Raw genomic sequence first — 21,525 nt, 5'->3', positions numbered from 1 at the left:
TTTTGGCACATAACTCAGAAGTTCAAAAAAAAAATCCAGCAATGGTGTTACAGCAAAACTGCATCCATTCCTGTCTATCAATGAATGAATGTGAATCAGGTTCCACAGCACTTATTATCTAGGAGAAAAAACAGGATGGAACTAATGCTGAAATCTATTTCATTCTAGCAATTAACAGGCAATACTGATGAATTAATTGTGTGTGGGGGAGGGTATAGGGAATGGAACAATCCCATCCATCTCATTAAAGAAGTACTTCTAATAAGTTTTTCTCTTAATGTTTACTAGTCATTTATCAAAACATATAATACATTTATGCTGTTTTAATCAACTGTATAATTACGGTGATAATTCTATTCCAAAGAAAGAATTTTTCAATTTTTACTGAAACATTTTTTTGCTGAAACAAATTTTTGTTTCAGAGAAATATGGTAAGATAAGCAATAAAAAATGTTCAAGCATAAAAATAGAGGTTATGGTAAGATAAAATTCAACGGGGGAAGTGAATGGAAATATGAATTCAAGGAAACAAAGAAATGATATAAAAATCCTGTTAAAAAAGTATATTCATGTATTTTTATAAAACATGGTGGTATAAAATCACTCTGGTATTTAGGTTACACGGAATACAGTTAGAATAGTGATACAACCATTTCATTTTTATGTGACATATAATATGCCCAGAAATGACATCTTTTGCAACTATTTAAACTCAAAACAAAAAAGTTTATGTCAACCTAAAACTGTGCCAGGAGATACATGGTTTTTAAAAATTCTTTTAGGAGGTAAGCAAGCAAAACTGTTTGAAAACCTCTGGTCTAGAAAGCAGAGCACTGTGCCCCACAGACCTGTTCTTGCCCCTGTCCCATGCCCAACAAATTAACTGGCATCTGGTGGTTCTGCTGTCCTGAGAATCTACCTCATCGCTAATGAGCACATGGATGCCCGTTGGCCCCTGCTTGTAGATCTGGCTGATCTGGCAAGGGGAAATGCTGAAAAGCTGAGCAATTTTCTCTGTCAGTTCAACAGCTGTCAGTTCTTCTAGGTAGATGGCGTGGTACACTGCAAGAGGGAGAGAGCAACAGCAGTCAGTACAAAGTTCCCCTGCACTTAAAGGTGATCTCTAGGAATGCCCACTTTTCTGAAGGACCCAAGAGTCAAATCCCGAGTTCAAATCCTGACTCCAACACTTGCCAGTGTGTGACCTGGGGCAAGTGACTTCACATCCCCCCTAAGGCTCATGTTCCTCATCGAAATGTTGGAGATAACAATAAAATCTACTGCAAAGGAGATAATAGGTGTAAAAATTAAAATATGTGAAAGTACTGAGAATAGTGCCTGGCACGTATTAGGAACGCAATAAACGTTAGGTATTACTATTCCAGCAAATGCTGACAAATGCTGTTCGATAAGTTCCCACCACACTGCTCGTAAGTCATCTCTTCACCTTTCTTCGTATCTGTGTGGGCCTGTCCAGCATGACCTACCGAAGAAAGTACCATTGGAGTCTCCATCCTCATGCTTCTGCTGCTGCTGCTGCTGCTGTTGCTGCTGCTCCCGCAACTGCAAGGATTCCTGACAAACATAAATGGTTAGCCTTGGGCGCACCATCCTAAGGAGAAAGAAACAGCTGTTAATCATACGTTTTTCATGGGAAGCACACTTTAAGGGAGAACTTGTGTATTTACATTAATACTATAGAGCAGGGGTTGAAAACTGGCAGCCTATGGGCCAATGCAGCTCATTTGCTGTTTTATTAGCTCTGCACTGGGGCGTGCGCGCGCGCGTGTGTGTGTGTGTGTGTGTGTGTGTGTGTGTGTGTGTGTGTGAGAGACATAAGGCATCATACAAACCTCTGAATTTTTGGCTTTTCTTGAAAAATCAGATCTGGCCTCAACAAATGGAAAGCCTCATTTGTTTTCCACAAGAAAACAAATCAGCTGCTCACCTTGCATGGTGCACCCCAGATTTGACTCATTCATTTACATGTGGCCTCTATAGTCATTAATGTATGTAACCTTTGATGTAAAGTTTACAAATACAGATGTTCCTTAATTTCGGTGGGGTTACACCCCGATAAAGTTGAACACACCATAAATTAAAAATGCATTTCCTACACCTAACCTACGGAACATCACAGCTTAGCCTTGCCTACCTTGAACATGCTCAGAACATTACATCAGCCCACAGGTGGGCAAAATCAGCTCAGGAGAGAGCACCGTACTGCTTATCGCTAGAGCCCCAGGAAAATACCAACATTTAAAATTCAAAGTACAGTTTCTACCGGATGCGTATCACTTTCACACACTCATAAAGTAGAAAAATCTTAAGTCAAGTCATCAAAAGTCAGAAACCATCTATATTCAAAATGTATGAACCACTGTTTTATGGGTCAGGTTCAAGATATACCTTTTATTTAAAAGTGCCAATATAGTAACCTGGAGAATCTCATTTCCCTCATTATCTTCTCCTAAGTAGCCTAAGCCTTCTTTCTGTTTATTTCTTAGATAACCACATTCAATTATCCCTTGATTTGATCATCTTATTCCTTCCCATTTCTAAATGCTCTTTAGATAACATTTAAAAAGAAAAGATTCACTCTTTTCCCTCGAGTCATCAACATCTGAATTTCACCTCTTTCCTTAAAATTTTCCAAGATTACAGCTAACCTGAGTTAATATCCCTTGTGATGTACAAAACAAAAGTACTTCACAATCGATTTCATTCTTTAGTCACTGATTTGGTTCTAAGGCATTGACCTGTTTCTTTTTTCCATCAATATTATTAGTACCTATTGGAAATTGGAAATCACAAATTGGGACTACAAATTACTCTGTATTATAGGTAACATTTGTAAGCAGCCACTTACACAATTCCTACCCAGACTTAAGAATGATCTCTTTTCTAGCTAAAGGTGATGTCAGGGCCTTTAAAACTGTTGTCCCTTCCCTCATAAGACCCCAGAGCTTCCATCCTTCTAATAGCTCAGTTTAAATATCCCCTCCTCAGAGAGATCTTTCCAGACCAAATTCTGGGTACTCTACAGGTCACAACATTGTTTTTGTTTGTTTTCCTTCAAAGCATTTATCTCTAGCTGAAATACTTACTATTTATATCTTTATCTCTCCCCACTAGAAAGTAAACTCCATGATAATAGGTTCCCTGTTTTGCTTACTAAATGTATCCCCAGAGCCTAATGGCTCCTAATAGGAACAACGAATATTTTTGAATGAAAAAACTACCTGGGGAAAAGAAAAAAGAAAAAAACTACCTGAAAATGAAAAATGGGGTATCATGAGGAATTCCTTCAATCGAGTGTGGGAAAGGATATTTTTCATCTTTGTTTATTTGAAACATAACTGGCATGCAAAAAGAATGTTTTGACAAGATGTATTTAGCTCTAGAGAGCACTGTGAAGAGTCCCTGAATCCAAATCCATTTGAAATCCAACCTCACTGATATTTTAACACTAATTACATACCGTCCTTTTAATGCATTAAAAAGTCTGATTCCATCTGCAGGGCCACAGATTTGGATCACATCATCTCTAGTTAGTTTCAATAAATCTGCCCCTGAAATAAATATAAGAAAATGGTGATAGAGGAAAAGATTCTTTGTTAGTGACTATTAAAATGGGCTCTCTTGCAAGGACACCTCATTACTAACTAGTATGTTACAATCCATAACCTTTTACGTGGTATATAAGGCCCTCCATGACCTGGCCCCTGCTTCCTGTCCCACCTCAATTCCCACCCAATTATCTTCTCTACTTAACCCTATGCTTTCATTATACTGATGACGGCTAAGGAGCAAGTTGTTCCTCCTGCCTGAAATACCCTTCCACCGTCTGCCCAACAGACTCCTCCTCATCCCTCATGCATCACGCGTTCCCTAACCCCAGGCCCTCCCCCAAATGCCTTACTTTCTACCTACTTAATCACAACTACTTGTTCATCTATTTTTTAGGGCTTTTTTAAAAAAACTTTTATTTATTTTAAGTGTGTTTTTCCAGGACCCATCAGCTCCAAGTCAAGTAGTTGTTTCAATCTAGTTGTGGAGGGCGCAGCTCACAGTGGCCCTTGTGGGGATCGAACCAGCAACCTTGTTGTTAAGAGCATCACGCTCTAACCAATTGAGCTAACAGGCCTCCCGGTCTAGGGGTTTTCCTTTTTCTTTTTTTCTTTTTTTTTTAAGGAGGGCTGAGCTAACCCGGTCACCCTATTGATTTGGTTTTTTTGATACTAGATGATAAATAATCAGGAAGTAGGCCTTATCCTTTTGTGTATTCCTACCATACCTGGTATACCAAAGGTGTTAAATAAAAGTGAAATGTGCAAGTAAAATCCAATATAGTGAAACAAAGGGGAAAATTTCAGACTACCTGCAAATGCTTCTTGATAAAAGACTGTATGGAATATACATTTTAAAAGTGTTGTAAAGAATATGTTAAAATTAAAGTGAATTTAAGAGGTCTTTCTTTTTAAGTATTTCACAGCACAACTGTAGCTGGTGAGGAAGTCTGAAGGGTTCTATGAAATTCATTTAATTAGAAAAATTAAGATAGTCTCTAAGATAGCACTAAAATAGTCTCTCTCTCTCTCTCTCTCCCCACACACACACACACAAAACCTCACATGGATACCAGGAGACCCTAGAATATAAAAGAATATCCCATGCTGGGGTAAACAAAAGACAAGTAAATTTAACCTGAGAAGTTTGTAAAAAGCCTTGTGAATGTAGAAAAACGGTTTCGATGCAACCACTGCTGAGCTTCCTGAGGTGTGGTTGTTGGCAAGAGGTTCTGAAAAAGAGAAAGCATTTTGTTGGTAACTAAACAGATTCAACTTAAAACAGGTAAATGTTAACATCATTAGGTAACACATAGCCAAACACACCCACACTCAGACAGGCCTAGTTTGCTTAGAAGTTGTTCAGACATCAGTCTTCTTTCTCTAACCATGCAAGGTGCCCATGGAATGCCATCCTTAGCTTCCCCACCAGACTGTGAGTTCCTTAAATACAAGGGTCCTGCGTTACTTGTTTCATATCTTCGGTCCCTAGCATAGTAACTGGTCACAGTCAAAATTCAATAAATGTTTGTTTAATGATTAAATGAATACTCCTTAAAAGTTGTGTATTTCTACTGAATTGCACAGTCATCAAAGTATTATTAGACATTGTAAATAACTGACATTTAACTTTAGACTTACATCTGTTACTGGAGGGGGCGGCTCTGGCTGGTGGTTTGGTGAACCATTTCTAAAGAAACATTTATAATGAAAGGATGAGTCCATGACACAGACTAGGGTTCATCATCTCATTCTTCATCCTCATAAAAAGCCCTAAGCTAGAAATTTAAAGGAATCCCTGCTTTCTCATAAAACATTCTTACTCTTGGACCCAATACTTCTACTGTCTGTTAATTTAATGTAAAGGCTTTTTTTTTTGGGGGGGGGGGGGTTAGTGAGAGAAACCGTCATTTACAACATTTTTTATTATTGGAGAAATTGAAAAAAAAAATCAAAATTCCAATAAGTTGGGACTGATTAAATATATTATGGCATAAAGACTATATAACATAAATTTATTAGAATGTAAACAAAATATCAGAATATAAAAGTAATATATTATTATTGCATTAAATATATAAATGTACAAACATATACAGGAAAAAATTAGAATAAAATTTATGTAATGCAATGTGATCACACCCTTTTTATAATATAAACACAATTAATTATTTTTAAAGCAACTTCAAAAATCAGTGCTACCTAATCTGTAACCCAAGGGTTAGCTCCACATCCTTGGCCTTTCTCCGTACTTCCTTTTGCTTTATAGATTCTCCCTCTTCCCTAATGCTCATTTCTTTTATGGGAGAAAACTTGAGCCTAATAATGAAGCACATCACAAAGACAAGAAGGGGCAGGGGAATAAACTTTTAAATCCTATATAATATTTAAAATTGCCTAAGTAGTCTAAATAATCCATTTGGGTGGTAAGAGAGTTTTCGTTCAAAAAAGATCTTTTTCTTCTTTTCTTTTGGCCTTAGCTGCAAAATTCAAATTCAGTATTCAAATTGAGTGATTAACTTATCTCAGGGCCCTAGTTATCTATTCTTTCTACAATTTCTACCTATTTTTATTGTTAATTGTTACATTTTGAATATTTAAGCTACCTTAATTAAATACTTTCAGAAGTAGGTTGACTATAAAGCCTAACTTAATTCAAAAATAAGCATTACAACCAAACAATATTCTCACACATTTCATAGCCTATTTGAAATTTCAATATGACCTATGTAGAATATGTGCTAAATGCTAGGATTATAAGACTCTTTTTTAACTGGAATAGGTGTCTGTACCAACTTTCAATTATCTCTGATGGTAAAAGACAATAAGGCAGGATTAAATGTAGCCCAAAGATAGTATCAAAAATTTCAGCTATAATTTTCAACCTTATTCTCCCAATTAGCAAAGATTCGTGACAACTAGGTTTTAGGATCCTTCTTAATAAGTAGCAAAACAGGTATTAGTGTTTGTACAACTGTGTTTCAATTCCCAATGACCATGCTCTGGTCAAAGCATGACCAGGAAATGAAACAACCACAAGCAAGCAGTAATAGGGAGAAGTGAAAGGCCCAGAAAATCAGTCCCCAAATCACTAAAAACTGACCATAAATGTGATTTTCTAATGGGAGGAAAAAAGAAAAGAAAGGGCTATATAAAACTCTTTCAGTCTGTTTTGAAGGTATTCCAAACCTCAGTTACTACATAAATCCATCAAAGACTCAGCAAACAGAAGTATGTATTGATTTGGAAAGATCTTGTTTATAGAAAGACAATGAAAAAATACACATTTAGGACAAACACAAGCCCATTTCATTTCGCAGACTTACCCTTCCCCAAGAGAAAAACTGCTGTGGGAACTGTTGAAGCCAGGTGATGGGGAATTATTGACATAAGTGATTTCGGGCCATGGAGAACACTAAAAAGAAAGGACAAGTTAGGTCCTAAAAAGTACATTTGACCTTAGTGTTCCACCAAAACACTGTGACTTGAATAGCACATCTTGTTTAATAAAAGTAAATCTTAATTCCTCAGAAGTCCCCATAACTAAGAGGACAAGTAAGTTCTGACCAGGAGGGAAGTGATTTATTTATAATTGAGATATAGACATATAACATTGTATTAGTTTTAGGTAAATTACAACATAATGATTTGATGTATGTATATACTACAAAATGATTGGATTTTTCTTGAGTAAAAAGTACTCAAGAAATTGAGTACTTTTTGAAATTGTCACCAAAAGAAATCCCTTTACCTCTGTGAGTATAGTTGTCTCATAGGACGGTTGATATTTCTCCTTTTCATGAGGTGTTCGTTTTTCCATTTTCTCCCTATCTGTTTTTTGCTTTCTGTCTGCACCTTTGGGCTGAAATGAGAAATACTTTGTAAAGACAAGATGCATCTTTGCATCTAAGTCTGAAAATAGGAAATTTAAATGTTTGATGGAATTGAAAAAGAATAAGAGGTCTCTAGCTATGGACATGGAAAGATCTCTAAAGCACATAGTTAATTGAAAGAAGCAAGCCTCATAAAACAGTTCATACAGTATAATCCCATTCATGTTTGAAAGAAAATATATGTATACCTATGTACATGTGTATATTAAAACACAGAAGGGCCTATGTGGAGGATACATACTAAATTCTAATAGTGGTTACCTCCGGGGAGAGATTGGGGAGTCAGGGTAAGAGTGGCAAAGGGGGACTTCAGTGTCATTCTTGGAATACTTCCGTATTAATGAATCTTTTGCAATGAGAACCTGTTTATCCATGTGATAAAAATAAAGACCAAAATAAGGAAAGAAGATCATGTACGAATACAACCAAAACTGTCAACTTTTCATAATTTTTGTGAGCTTTTGTAAAAGCTTGTAACTTCAATAGGCTTTAAGAATAGTCAAAGAAAATTCATGTTTTTGCTTCCAGCTCTGTTTTCCAAGTTCCGCTTCTCCCCCACCCATCCCTATTTAACTTTCTTTCCCAGGTATCTCAGTAACTATTTCAATGATTCTAGCTTAGACTGAGTTTTCATCGTTTTTGAAAAAAGACAAGTTGGCTTTCTGACTTGGTGACTAACGTTACCACTGAAAGATGAGGAGGAGAGCTGCGAGGACCAGCATCGTGCCGGGAGTACCTTGAAGACTTTGATCTGGCAGCTGGCTGAGTGTAAGTGCTCAGTATATTCCCCGTTCTCGTTCTCCTTGAAGGTATCGATTTGTACTCGGAAGGGCACTCCCTTTTCTCCGCCGTGTTTCCTCATGGTGAACTCGGTGCTAATGCAATGCACCTGAAGAGAATACAACGTCTAGCTTTCAGTACCGCTAGCTAGCCAAACCAGTCAACGACATTTGTTGAGCAACTAACAGCAAAACTTTTAAAAAGCATTATGAACACCTACAAAAAAACTCTGGACTCTCTTTTTGATCTTGAAGAATTCATACTCTGATGGAGGAAATGAGGAAAAGTTAAATGATTTACAAATGCAGACCAAAGCTACTGTAAATTCATTAACTGCTTCAGAGAATATAGAGTTAACATGAAAGAGAAATGATTTCTATTAGTAAGTTTCCTGGACTTTTAGGTAGATTTAGAAAGCAGAGACACAGTGCATGCTGGGAAAATAGTAACTATGAAAGCTCACAGGCAATAGAGGAAAAAAGGTTTGCTTGGCTACTGAATAAAATCTAAGACTTTCCTGAATCGAATGATAGTGACCCAATACTAGCCTGGGTAAGTTATTAACTTCTCTAAGCCTCAAGGACCACTCCTACTCCACAGGATTATGGTTGAAGATCTTAAATAAAATCATGTAAGTGTTTATTTAACATAGTGACTATCTCATGGGACGTACACAATAAACTCTTAGCTATCATTATGACAAATAAAAATATTCAAGGAATCTACCCAAAGGACACAATCAGATACGCGAATCAAATTTTAAGTATAAAGATGTTCAAATTAACTTTATAGATAATAGTGAAAAATTCAGACAATCGCAGTGCTAAATAACTGTTAGGAAAGTTATGTTACAGCCAGAATAAAATATTATGCAGCCATTAGCAAGCATTTCAGGGGGAGAAACAAGTAAATAAACTGGGGAAATTAGAAGAAGGAATTCAGAAACTCCTCATTGCTCAGGCAAATGTTGAAGAGTCTGCACTGGATAGTTAGGCTGTAACCCCGTAAAGATTTCCAATTCAACACATTTTATCCATTAAGAAACAAACAGTAGTAAGAGACGCTCTTCGTAACTAGAATCCCATCTGCAATGCCTTACCTGAATAAACACAGATGTCCTCTTTGCAGGGTCCCACAGGAACTCCACTGTATTTAGCTGGTTTGGATTAGCCCTAGGATCGATTATACCCACAGACATTGGGATATCTGAGAAACAAACGGTAATCATTGAACAATTCTGAGTGCTACTGGGTTTAAATAAGAAAGCACTGATTCTTATACAGGTATTATGGTCCCTAGCTATCAGTATTTTTATGTAAACCTCTTTTTGCCAATGAAAAGGCTTTGAATGGAGCTAAAACTGACCTAAGTACTTTGATTCTGAGGTATCTTTTTTCCACTTTAACAACTTTCAAAAGACAATTTAAAAGCAGTTTGCTTTTAATTTGCCAAAATTCTATGTAAAGATAGATTCAGTCTACACACTACTTCTAGTGTCATGAAAATTGTAACTTATAATCTGCTTCATTTATAATTTTAAGATTGGTGTTATTACTAGAAGTACACTAGGAGCATTGCTGCAGAAAGATAAAGCAGAGTGTCTGAATAAAGGCCAAAAGCATTGCAGCACCGATAGAAGTGGGAAAAATTTAACATAAAGATTGATTTGGACTTATGAAGTCATCAAATAATTCTGTAATAGTGACATATCTTATACTCAAGAGGTAAGCAAAAATGAATGGGCTGTAGAACTTTGCTTTCCATTCCATATAGCATACATGCAAATATCATTCCCTGGCTTCTCCTATTACTATTCCAAGTAGGAGATAGGGCCAGGCGGATATTTATTGTCATAGCTGTGTTATAACTATACTACTGTTTTAGTATCAATGATTCAAACAAGAAAGCGTCAAGTGGGTCCCACTCCAGTGTTAGTTGTGTAGGATTCATCCTAACCAGTTTATCCAATGGATAGATATCAGGGCATCTGTATGAGAACCAGTGTTTTCGCAGGTAAAACTAGTAGTACTTAGATTTGTTTAACTATGTTTACCGATAGGAGATAATAACCAATAAGAGACAAAGACACAGATGCTGGGATTGAAAGTACGTTGATGAAGAGACTGTATGTGTGTTTGTAAAGATCCTACCTTTATGTCCCACGATATAAAAAAAAAATAAATATTCTACTCTGTTTAGCAAAGTCGGAAAACCTGAACTGCAAACCAAGAGACATAGATTCTAATCCCAGGTCTCCTCCTTGAGGTAAAACAAATCACTAACCTAGCTCTCAGGGATTAATAAAATAAAAGAATTTGCAGCATTTAGGGGGAAAACCTGGCCCCCTTTACATACTACTCCAAACAAAATATCAGATCCTGAATAGCCACAACAAACTTGAAAAATAATAAAGCTGGAGGTCTCATACTTCCTGATTTCAAAGCTTATTACCAAGTTAGTTATCAAAACACTGAGGTACGGCATAAAGAGGGACAAAGCCCAGAACCCACACACAAATGGTAAAATGATTTTAGACAAGGGTTCCGAGATTATTCACCAAGTCTCTTCAACACATGGTGTTGGGATAATTAGATATCCACATGCAAGGAATGAAGTTGGACCCTTACTTCATACCATATACAAAAATTAACTAAACACTTAAGACCTAAAACTATAAAATTCTTAGAAAACATACCAGAAAAAGCCTAATAACATTGGATTTTGCAATGATTTCTTAGATATGAAAACAAAGCACAGGAAATTTAAAAAACAAATATACTGGACTACATCAAAATTTAAAACTTTTGTGCATCAAATGACACTATACTATCAACACAATGAAAATACAACCCACACAGAAGGGGAGAAAATATTGCAAATCATGTATCTGATATGGGGTTAACATCCAGAATACATAAAAAACGTCTACAACTCAACAACAAAACAACCAGATTCAAAAATGGGCAAAGCACTTGAACACACATTTCTCCAAAGATATACAAACAGTGAATATGAAGGGATGCCTGACATCACTAATCATTAGAGAAATGGAAATCAAAACCACAGTGAGATACCACTTCACACCCATTAGGATGGAGACTATGAGACAGAGAGACGGAGAGATGGAGAGATGGAGAGAGGGAGAGAGGGAGAGAGAGAGAGAGAGAGAGAGGAAGAAGAGGAAGAAGGAAGGAAGGGAGGGAGGGAGGGAGGGAGGGAGGGAGGAAGGAAGGAAGGAAGGAAGGAAGGAAGGAAGGAAGGACAAGTATTGGCAAAGAGATAGAGTAATTAGAGCCCTGTGCAATTCTAATGAGAACGTAAAATGTGCAGCTGCTGTATAAAACAGTATGGTGGTTCCTCAAAAAATTAAAAACAGGATTATCATATAATCCGGCAATTCCATTTCTGGTTATGTACCCAAAAGAATTCAAAGCAGAGACTGAAATAAGTATTTGTATACCCACAGTCATACTAGCATTATTCACAATAGCCAAAAGGTAGAATCAACCCAATTGTCTACTGAGGGATGAATAGATAAATAACATGTGGCATCTATACACATGGAATATTATTCAGCCATAAAAGAAAGGAAATTCAGGGCGGCCGGATGGCTCAGCTGGTTAGAGTGAGAGCCCTGAACAACAGGGTTGCTGGTTCAATTCCCACATGGGCCAGTGAGCTGCACCCTCCACAACTAGATTGAAGACAATGAACTGCCGCTGAGCTTCCAAAGAGGCCTCCGGATAGCTCAGTTGGTTAGAGTGCGGGCTCTCAACAACAAGGTTGCCAGTTCAATTCCTGCATGGGATGGTGGGCTGCGCCCCCTGCAACTAAAGATTGGAAACAGCGACTGGGCTTGGAGCTGAGCTGCGCCCTCCACAACTAGATTGAAGGACAATGACTTGGAGCTGATGGGCCCTGGAGAAACACACTGTCCCCCAATATTCCCCAATAAAATTTATTTAAAAAAAAAAAAAGGAAATTATGACACTACATGGATGAAACTTGAGGATTATGCTAAGAGAAATAAGCCAATCACAAAAAGGCAAATACTAGATAACTTCACTTATTAAAAATGGTTAAAATGACAAACTTTATGTTATGCGTATTTTACTACAACTAAATTAAAAAAATAAAACACAAAACCACCCTGAAGTAATGGATGCAACTGTTATGGAACTGAACTATCTACACTTCCAAATTTAATTTTGGTATCATCACACAGTAATTTTTTAGGCTAAGTCAATAACCATGTCCAAGTTCATGCTAATTGAGCCCATGAAGTATTCTGAATCACAGTAAACATCAAGTACAGAAAACCAGTTCTCAGACCATAGTTATATGCTTTTCCTGGGCAACAGAGTCTCTTAACTCACCTATGTCAAGAATTCTATCTCCAGGTCGGTTCCACCTCCAGCCCTCCAGCTGCTGGTGTTCAGTGTATTGTAGTCGCCTGTCGTGGAACACTACACGGAATATACTCTAAAAGGAAGCAACAAAATCAAATGAAAATACGGTCCCTTAAAAATCCCACAAAGAAAAATTTGCAGGAGTCACCTGCAATTTCTAGACACAACCTAAAATTATTTTTAAGACCTGTTTTACTCTAAAACTCATACCATACCAAACTATTTCACATTTAAGTTTATAATTGCTCACGTATAATCTTTATAGTTAACTGGTACCATATTTAAAACTTGGTTTAAACATCAGTCCTGATGGTAATTAGGTATAAAGCACCCCTATGGGAAGCATTTCTGTGTGACTCTATTGTTACCAGGTAATATTCAGCTTGGCTCTTCAGACGCATATGAAAAACTCATCAAGTCCCCTGCTTGCTAACCCACCATACACACTGTAAACACTGAGGGGAGGTAGGGGCTGTTTGCATCAATTTTCCTTTTGTTACTCTTACTTTGTTGAGGTGCCTATTAATATCCTTCTTACCACCTTTTATAGCTGCTGGGCAAACTCCTCTGTCCCAAATGTCAGCCTAGACTAAAGGAACCACTATTTTTCAATAGTAGCTTCTGTTTTCCTTGCTACCAGACCAAGTATCCAAAGAGACACAGGAGCTTCTCTAAAGATCTCAAGGAGGGTACTGGATTCCACTCAAAAAGAACTTCACGGAGCCAGGAGACTCCCCTGGGCTGCAGTGGTAAGCCTTCTGTTTCTGCAACTCTGAAAAATCCATGTGAGTAGGGGGACTCCCTCTGACCCCAAAGAATTCACACCACAGTTCACCACTCTGCTAGCAAATTGTAGCAGAGAAGAGATAGCACCAAGCCCTTATGGAAGCAAAACAATATGACAAAGGGTCAGTAAAAGGATGTGCAGAGGAATCATTTACTCATTTTCTTTTACCTTCACCAACTTGCCATTAATTTCTGGAAGTTCTCCAAGCTTCCTATTGTCTAGCATTCGAATTTCATAAGACTGTCCTAGAAGACAAAGTAACTACGTATTACAGTCATCATAAATTAACTTTGCAAAATTCAGAAAGAATAAAATTCCACTGGGAGGTGAGTTTCGCGTGGTTCGTTGTGGTGGCAGTGAGTTGAATTTTAGGAGAGCGGTGTTCTCTGATGACAGTAAGTATGGGGCCACCTCACTTTGTCGGATAAGCTGAGGGGCATGAGGGCTGAAGGGTGTGAGTCCCAGGGGTTGGAGGAAAGAACTGTCAGGCACCAGTCCAGACTCTCCAGCTGGTGGATCTGGGCTGCAAGAAGGGGCGGGTATGCAGTGGACCCAGGGCACACGGGAGGGAGCTGGTGCCTGTGTGCTGTAAAGACGAACAAGAACCGCCTCAGTCCCATGACACCGCAGGGTGTGGCGTGCTTCCCTCTCCCCTAATGGTTTACCTGCAGGCAGACTAAGGGACCCAGGGGTGGACCCACGTGTTTAGAATCAGCTCGGCGTTGGGGCATCTAGAAAATGGTCCAGGCACAGATGTGGTACACCAATGCCCTTGAAATACCATGAGGAATATCCCTCTTTTGGACAGAATTGGAATTACTGAATGATTCAAGATTCCTCTTTCTCCACACTCCCCTACCCTCCCCCAAAATGGCATTTTAGCAACCTTTCTGGAGCTTTGCATGAAAAGCGATGTTAGATTTTATGCAGGATGTTAGATTTTGTGCTGGTCCCTTTTCTCAGGAGTTCAATGTAGCTGGAAGCCAAACTACTCCCTGAGTTCAAAACCTGCTTCTTCCATTGTGTGACCTTTGCAAGTTTCTTAATCTTTGCCTCAGTCACCTCATCTATAAAATGGGAATAATATTTAGTAATCCATCTCATAGAGTTGTTGATAGGATTAAATGCCTTAATACATATAAAGCTCATAAAACAATGCCTGGCACTTAATGTATGTTAGCTGTCATCGTCATTACTGCTATATTGCCAGCAGAACTAGAGGTGACAGATTGTAGAAAAAGGTTTTCAAATCACTTAAGGCTAGAGTAAAACTCTGTAAAAACCCCGTTCATCTTAGAAGAGTAGAGATAGAATCTTATGCAAGTTTGTAGCCCCCACAATATGTTGGTTAGGGGTGTATGGCAGATAGTTGTTAAATGCAGGAGCTTTCTTAGAGGCAGGAAAAAATAAAACAAAATTCAGTTGGTTGACTAGACAATAGTACAATGTTATCAGTATTTGTAACAACAACTATAATCCTTTACTATATGCTCGGCATAGTGCTAAGTGTTTTCATAAATTATATCATGTAATGTATGATATTATACATTATACAATGATATTATACATTATATTGTACATTATATCATACATTGTATCATGTATCATGTAATTGATACAACTCTCTAAGGTATTACCAATCCCATTTTTACAGATAAGAAAATTGAAATGTAAAGAGTTTAAGCAACTTGTCCAAGGCTATACAACTGGTAAATGGTAATGCTGGGTAGGGTAATACTTCTCAGACAGTAACCAATGGGGAACATGGATTAGAAAAAAGAGGGAGATGGGAACTAAAAATGGGCAGGTAGACAAAAGAAGTCAGTAACATATATCAAATATGACATTAAAACTCAAATCTCTGACGTAAGCCTTTAACTTTGAGAGGTCACACTAGAAAGAAGTATTTTTTACATAAAGTGTACCTAATTAAATACCATGAATCCAGCAAGTCTGTAACAATACTAACTAATAAGGACGCATCTAACCTTGATTGAGATATGTCAGGGTTTCATCGTGGAGTTTCACTGCTGGAGAAGTGGCAGCGCAAAGCACATATTGAAAAGGTAGGATTTTATTCTCATTATCAGGAGGCAAACTTGACTCTTCTTGCTTAAAAATGGGTAATGCGAGGACATCACTGAAAGAAAAAACAAAACACTTTTGTCAACATATGACAATGATATGAAAGTAGCTGTATTGTAAAAGGCGAAAGATTTATACGATCTGAAGAGAAACCAGAGTATAAAGTATCTTTATTGTTGAGACAATTTAATTGCCATTTGCTTTGGAAAACCATACATGTTTACTGACTTTGGTGGAGTTTCTTTCCAACCATTCAGTTGCGATCACTTGCTGCGACAGCTCCCTGACCACAACAATGTGACCAATGACAGGTTTTCACTGCTAAGACCACCTAAATGTCAGAAGAGAGCAGTTCTAGGAAACACAGACCGGTGTTCCTAAAAGGGCTCTGAAAATCGTACGTGGCATTCCAAAAATCTCCCTTTAGGACACTCTGTAATGTGTCTGTTCTCAGTAAGGCACCAACTGCAGCGTTTCTGTAATGCGTCTGTTCTCAGTAAGGCACCAACTGCAGCGTGTGCGCAGAGCAGGCCTCCCTCGTCCACGGTTCTGACATGGTTTCAATAACCCACAATCTAAAAATATTACATGTAAAATTCCAGAAATAAACAACTCGCAAGTTTTAAGTTGCACACCATTCTGGGTGATGAAATCTCGAGCTGTCCTGCTGTGTCCCATCCAGGACATGAATCGTCCCTTTGTCCAGCGTCTCCATGCTGTAGATGCTACCCACCCATTAGTCACTTAGCAGCCACCTCAATTATCAGACATTTTGAGTGAGTGACAGTGAGAGAAGGGGGGGGGAGGAGGAGGGAGCACTCCAGGGCATTCACATAACTTTTATGACAGTGTCATAAAAGATGTCAAATCTTTGGGAGACTTTGTTGCCATACCCTTCTTAAGTACATCACATCTGATGATTCCTTGAAAGATTAGTGAAGATTACCAGGAATCAAGGCAAACAGGCTTTTGCAACATAGCAACAGCTCAACCTTTAGGAATGCACGGTGTTTTTTTCCTTCTCAAATGTCAGTGCCTAGCAAGGTTAATATATAGCAACAGTTCCTAGTCGTCTCAATGTAAGGTGGCATTACACCTTACCAATCATGACTATGCAAGACTGTCATTTCAGGCTGGAGTTCAAAAATTGACTCTGAAGTTACCCCTAAAATTTACTCAAAATAGTACAGCCAAACCAAATACACAAGACTGTATTTTCTCGTCAGAGATTTTAAGATCTAAAAACCTCAAATATATCTGAATTACTCATGTTCCTGGGTCACTGCATTTTCTTTACTCTGTTGTGGGAATAAAAATACCATTCAGTTTCACATTCCTAGAGGTGAAGGTTAAAGGTCACTGGTAACTACAGTTTCAAGCCTCTGCTTTTACCAAAACAATAACAAATTCAGCAAGAAACAATTTTGGAAATACAGAAGTCTGCTCCTTTTCCGAGGTAAGCTGAGCGCAGATCAGGAAAACCCACTTTGGTAGATTCTAAGTAGTTGCTACCAATCCATAATTTGGCATTTTATATTCTCTGATTGCTTCATGCGTTTAATTCATTCCAATGAAACATAAGCTATTGAAGGAATAACTTCTCTTGTACGTGCTTAGTAAATATGTGTTGGTATGATTTACATTGTTGTTTATTTGTTTGCATTCTCCCAAATACTCAGCCCTAATACCTTGCGGTCATTTTGGAATTTGCAACATCTCACAGTATCTCTGATCAAATATAAGGATACAGAAATCTTACCTGTTAAAAAAATAAGCTGAGCGTACGTTAAAAATATGCATCGCTAAGTAGAAATCCACACCTGAGAGTAGAGGCACAGCAGAGAGCATTTGAGTGGAAGTAACAGAGGAACAGAAGCAATATCAGGAGAGATCTTTCCTGTATGTAACTGAGATTCCCTGAAGAGCTGCTTCGTGGTCCTGTCCTGAGGTATAAATTACCCTTTTGAGATAAGGCAGCCTCTGAATGGTCTACTAATTTACAACTATAGTTTAACCTTCTCCCTCAGGCCTACCAGCTGTTGAATGCCCTCTTCTAGAAAGAGCCTAGAGCATAGAAAGAGAGAGGTTTGATGAGTTCTATCTTGAGTAAGAGAGGCAATTAAACAGGTGTCCATAGCATGAAAGGAAATTAGAAACTCGCTAACTTGGGACGGTAAGATGTCATGAACTCCTAAGTCCCTATATATAACCCTAATTTAGACTCCAGCATGATGACAATAAAACATTTAAAAAACATGCCAAGGGCCGGCCCGGTGGTTCAGGCGGTTAGAGCTCCGTGCTCCTAACTCCGAAGGCTGCTGGTTCGATTCCCACATGGGCCAGTGGGCTCTCAACCACAAGGTTGCCAGTTCGATTCCTCGAGTCCCGCAAGGGATGGTGGGCTCTGCCCCCTGCAACTAGAAAACGGCAACTAGAAAACGGCAACTGGACCTGGAGCTGAGCTGCGCCCTCCACAACTAAGACTGAAAGGACAACAACTTGAAGATGAACAGCACCCTCCACAACTAAGATTGAAAGGATAACAACTTGACTTGGAAAAAATTAGTCCTGGAAGTACACACTGTTCCCCAGTAAAGTCCTGTTCCCCTTCCCCAATAAAATCTTTAAAAAAAAATAAAACAGAAAAAACATGCCAATATCCCTATGTTGGTTACAGCATAAAAGAGCAAGCACTGAAAAGATTACACCCTACTCTGATGTCAGCTTCAAAGGAAAAAATATCCAGTAAATAACTGATTCGCTTGGATTTGTGGACCTGGGAGGACACCTGGTAAGGAGAGAGAGAACCCTGTGAGTTTTGAAATGAAGCCAGTGAGATGTCCCGATTACCGAGCAATGGTGAAATTATCTTACTTTCTTGGTAGGGGCCCTCTGTCACAAAGTGATAAAAGATTCCTGCACCTTGAACATCTAGTGAAAAATCTCATTCAACTGAAAAACAGCATATATAATAAAAATGTTGCCTTGCTAATTATTCTATCACCCAGAAGGCAGAAGAAATGAGCAGAATTATATTCAGAACCTAATTTGACCAGGAAGAAGAAACTGATCAGACAGGAGGAAGTGGTGGGAGCCTCAAAAGAAAGCACCCAAGCCCGACAGGCAGGAAGACGGACAAGGAACACAGAGGTGTGATTCCTAGACTCTCACACAATCTCTTTATGCAGAAAAGGCCACAACCAGAAATAAGAAAATACAAGAAAGAAAACAAAATCTCACTGATAAAGGCAAATATACAATAATCACAGTGAATCAACCACTTAAAAAATATAAAGGTTAAAAGACAACAGTAGCAAAATTAACTATAACTACAATAAATGATCAAGGGACACACAAAACAAAAACATAAAATATGACATCAAAAACAAAGAGTGGCGGGAGAGTAAAAAAAAAAGAATAGTTTACGAGTATTTAGGCAGGACTTCAGAAGTCACTAAGAGCCATAATCAAACTAACTCGTTTTCCTTTTTTCACATGATTTGACCAGTGAATGATGTAAGCATAAATATTTCTAGATTTCAGTAACGCACAAAATAAAGTTTCTCTTGACATCCTTGTTCAAGGTGAAATACATGAATTTTACAATAGTGAAGTGGCTTTACAGATAACTAGACAACTGTACATAGAGAACAGATAAGTTTAGAAGGTTTAGTGGTATGCAACAGGATCCCAGAGAAACTCATCGTCCGCAACATATTTTTATAAATAAACAATTCAGATGAGGGCACTGAAGAGGAGGATGATCAAATATGCCAATAACAGGAATCTGGGATGGGAAAGCAAATATCCTATAGGATAGAATCAACTTTTAAAGTAATTCTAACTGGCTAGAACAGGAAGCTAAATCTAACAGGATAAGACCTAATAAGGATATATGTAAAGTCATGCACTTAAGAACTAAAAACAACAAAACGGCTCACTATATGTGAGAAAGACTACGGATTTAAAAAAATCTATTTCAATGAGATAAACTGCGATGTGTCTGCCAAAACCGCTGATATAAGGTTTCATTAAAAACAAAGCGAAGGAAATGACATTCTTGTCTATGCAAATCAGACTTACACTTGAATTTTGTGCTTAGTTTTCTGAATGTGGAACTTTAGAAAGAGGACTTTAAAAATCTAAGGAAAGAGATGAGAATAAGTGAGGCGACCCAATGTCATGTCATTTGAAGAGTAAGTGAAGGAAATGAGGCTGTCTGTCTGAAGCAAAGGCTTGTTAGGTCTACTCTACAGATTCAACTACAGGTTCAGGGTTGAAAGAGTTGGCCTCTTCAAAATATCCTCCAAATCGATTCTATGATATTATTATTATAAAAGGACCTAAATGTTTTGAGTCTGTTAAAGTTTTACAAGCTGCACTGGGATAGGCCTAAGGGATCTGATGTATTATTAGAAAATACTATTTGGTATATAGTACCCTCCAGCAGACAGGAAATATCACTAGTTCACCGCTATTTTAGTCCAAAGTATGTACTATAGCATCTGCTATAGAAAGCAGCAGCCAAATGATAGCTATAAAAGCCTATATACTGGGGTTAGACCAACTGGCTTATAAATCTGTCTCTCTACATACGCTTTTTAAATTTCATTTCTACCTTTGTGTATTTGCCACGACAAATATAAGACAAATCATAATAAAGGCACAGATAACATCTAGGCATGCTAAACCTTCTATATACCAAGTCCAAAAGACTCATCAGTGTAGCATTTTCTAACACAGACAATTCCTAAAATGATATTCTTTTTTTCACTTTCAATCAGAATTTTTTTTTACTATGTACTGAAAATAACATTTTAATAGTATACTGTAGTCCTCCAATTACAGTGAATTTGGCACCTTGAAAAGATGTTACACATTTTTTTCTGTGTCTTTGCCATTTGGAACTGCTATTTTTATTATCCTGGTGAAAAAAGTTCTGCAGAAATTCATGGAAACAGACATAGGGAACCTGTGGCAATATTATAAATTTCTAAGGAAACAACTGCAGTATTAATATGAAATTCAAAATAAAAATGATATTCTTGATTAAAGCCAAGACATAAAAATGTTTTTAATTTTTAGAGAATGTACATCTTATCCAGTTGGGCAAGGTGATTCTAATGAACTGTGTTCTCAGAATACACTCTTCTAAACTATGTATGAACTACCGTGCTTCCCCGAAAATAAGACCAGCTCTTATATTAATTTTTGCTCCCAAAGACGCATTAGGGTTTATGTTCAGGGGATATCACCCTGAAGAATCATGCTAGGGCTTATTGTCCAGTTAAGTCTTATTTTCAGGGAAACAATGGTAGCTACCGTGTTTCCCCAAAAATAAGACGGAGCTGGACCATCAGCTCTAACGCATCTTTTGGAGCAAAAATTAATATAAGACCCGGTCTTATTTTAACATATATAATATCAGACCAGGTCTTATATTAATTTTTGCCCCAAAAGACACATTAGAGCTGATGGTCCAGCTACATCTTATTTTCGGGGAAACGCGGTAGTAGTAAGTGGAATACAAGTTTAGTGTGGTATTGATAACTCCCTTTTTAAAACGAACACTTCAATCATTCATTCAAATATTCACTGAGTACCTATTAGTGCCAGACACTCTTATACTAAGTACTAAAAACCACATACCAATTTTTAAAAATAAAATAATTTTATTTTCCGTCTTTCCTTTTTTTTTCTTTTCCTTGGTCTTCCAGGTTTCAGTAGTAGTCAATAAATAGTACATCTCTGTAGTTCTTACTAATTTTTTAACACAAACTTTATGACATCCTCTATTCCCCATTCTATATTAACTTCTCCCTAACCAATTTGTAATTTACTGAGTTCTTTTTCATTTATGCTTAACTTACAGTTAAATAGTTGCTAGACAGTTCCTATCTAACTGTAATAGGACAAATGCTGAAACACAGCTTGGGAAGAAATGAAAAGAAATCAAATCTAGAGAATCCAAATGTAGCCTTACGTTTTCTATACCAGAAACA

At 37.7% G+C, this 21,525-nt stretch overlaps 1 protein-coding gene across 3 annotated transcripts in view; it reads right to left on the bottom strand.

The window, feature by feature from the left end:
- Positions 1-21,525, bottom strand: part of TFCP2 (transcription factor CP2) — a 38,813-nt gene that overhangs the window by 2,527 nt on the left and 14,761 nt on the right. For 2 of the 3 annotated variants that reach the window (XM_019724551.2, XM_019724552.2), the window contains exons 2-13: positions 15,427-15,578; positions 13,607-13,683; positions 12,619-12,724; positions 9,342-9,448; positions 8,199-8,351; positions 7,321-7,431; positions 6,896-6,984; positions 5,211-5,259; positions 4,708-4,801; positions 3,482-3,572; positions 1,488-1,612; positions 920-1,062 (exon numbers count right to left, since the gene is read on the bottom strand). In XM_019724551.2, coding sequence (XP_019580110.1) covers positions 920-1,062; positions 1,488-1,612; positions 3,482-3,572; positions 4,708-4,801; positions 5,211-5,259; positions 6,896-6,984; positions 7,321-7,431; positions 8,199-8,351; positions 9,342-9,448; positions 12,619-12,724; positions 13,607-13,683; positions 15,427-15,578 — 1,297 coding nt within the window. The remainder of the gene's footprint in view (positions 1-919; positions 1,063-1,487; positions 1,613-3,481; positions 3,573-4,707; positions 4,802-5,210; positions 5,260-6,895; positions 6,985-7,320; positions 7,432-8,198; positions 8,352-9,341; positions 9,449-12,618; positions 12,725-13,606; positions 13,684-15,426; positions 15,579-21,525) is intronic. The other variant, XR_012493977.1, reaches the window with a different exon arrangement.

The sequence above is a fragment of the Rhinolophus sinicus genome, linkage group LG02 (assembly GCF_036562045.2).
Source record: "Rhinolophus sinicus isolate RSC01 linkage group LG02, ASM3656204v1, whole genome shotgun sequence".
Taxonomy (NCBI): domain Eukaryota; kingdom Metazoa; phylum Chordata; class Mammalia; order Chiroptera; family Rhinolophidae; genus Rhinolophus; species Rhinolophus sinicus.
This window is presented reverse-complemented; position numbering and strand designations above follow the sequence as displayed.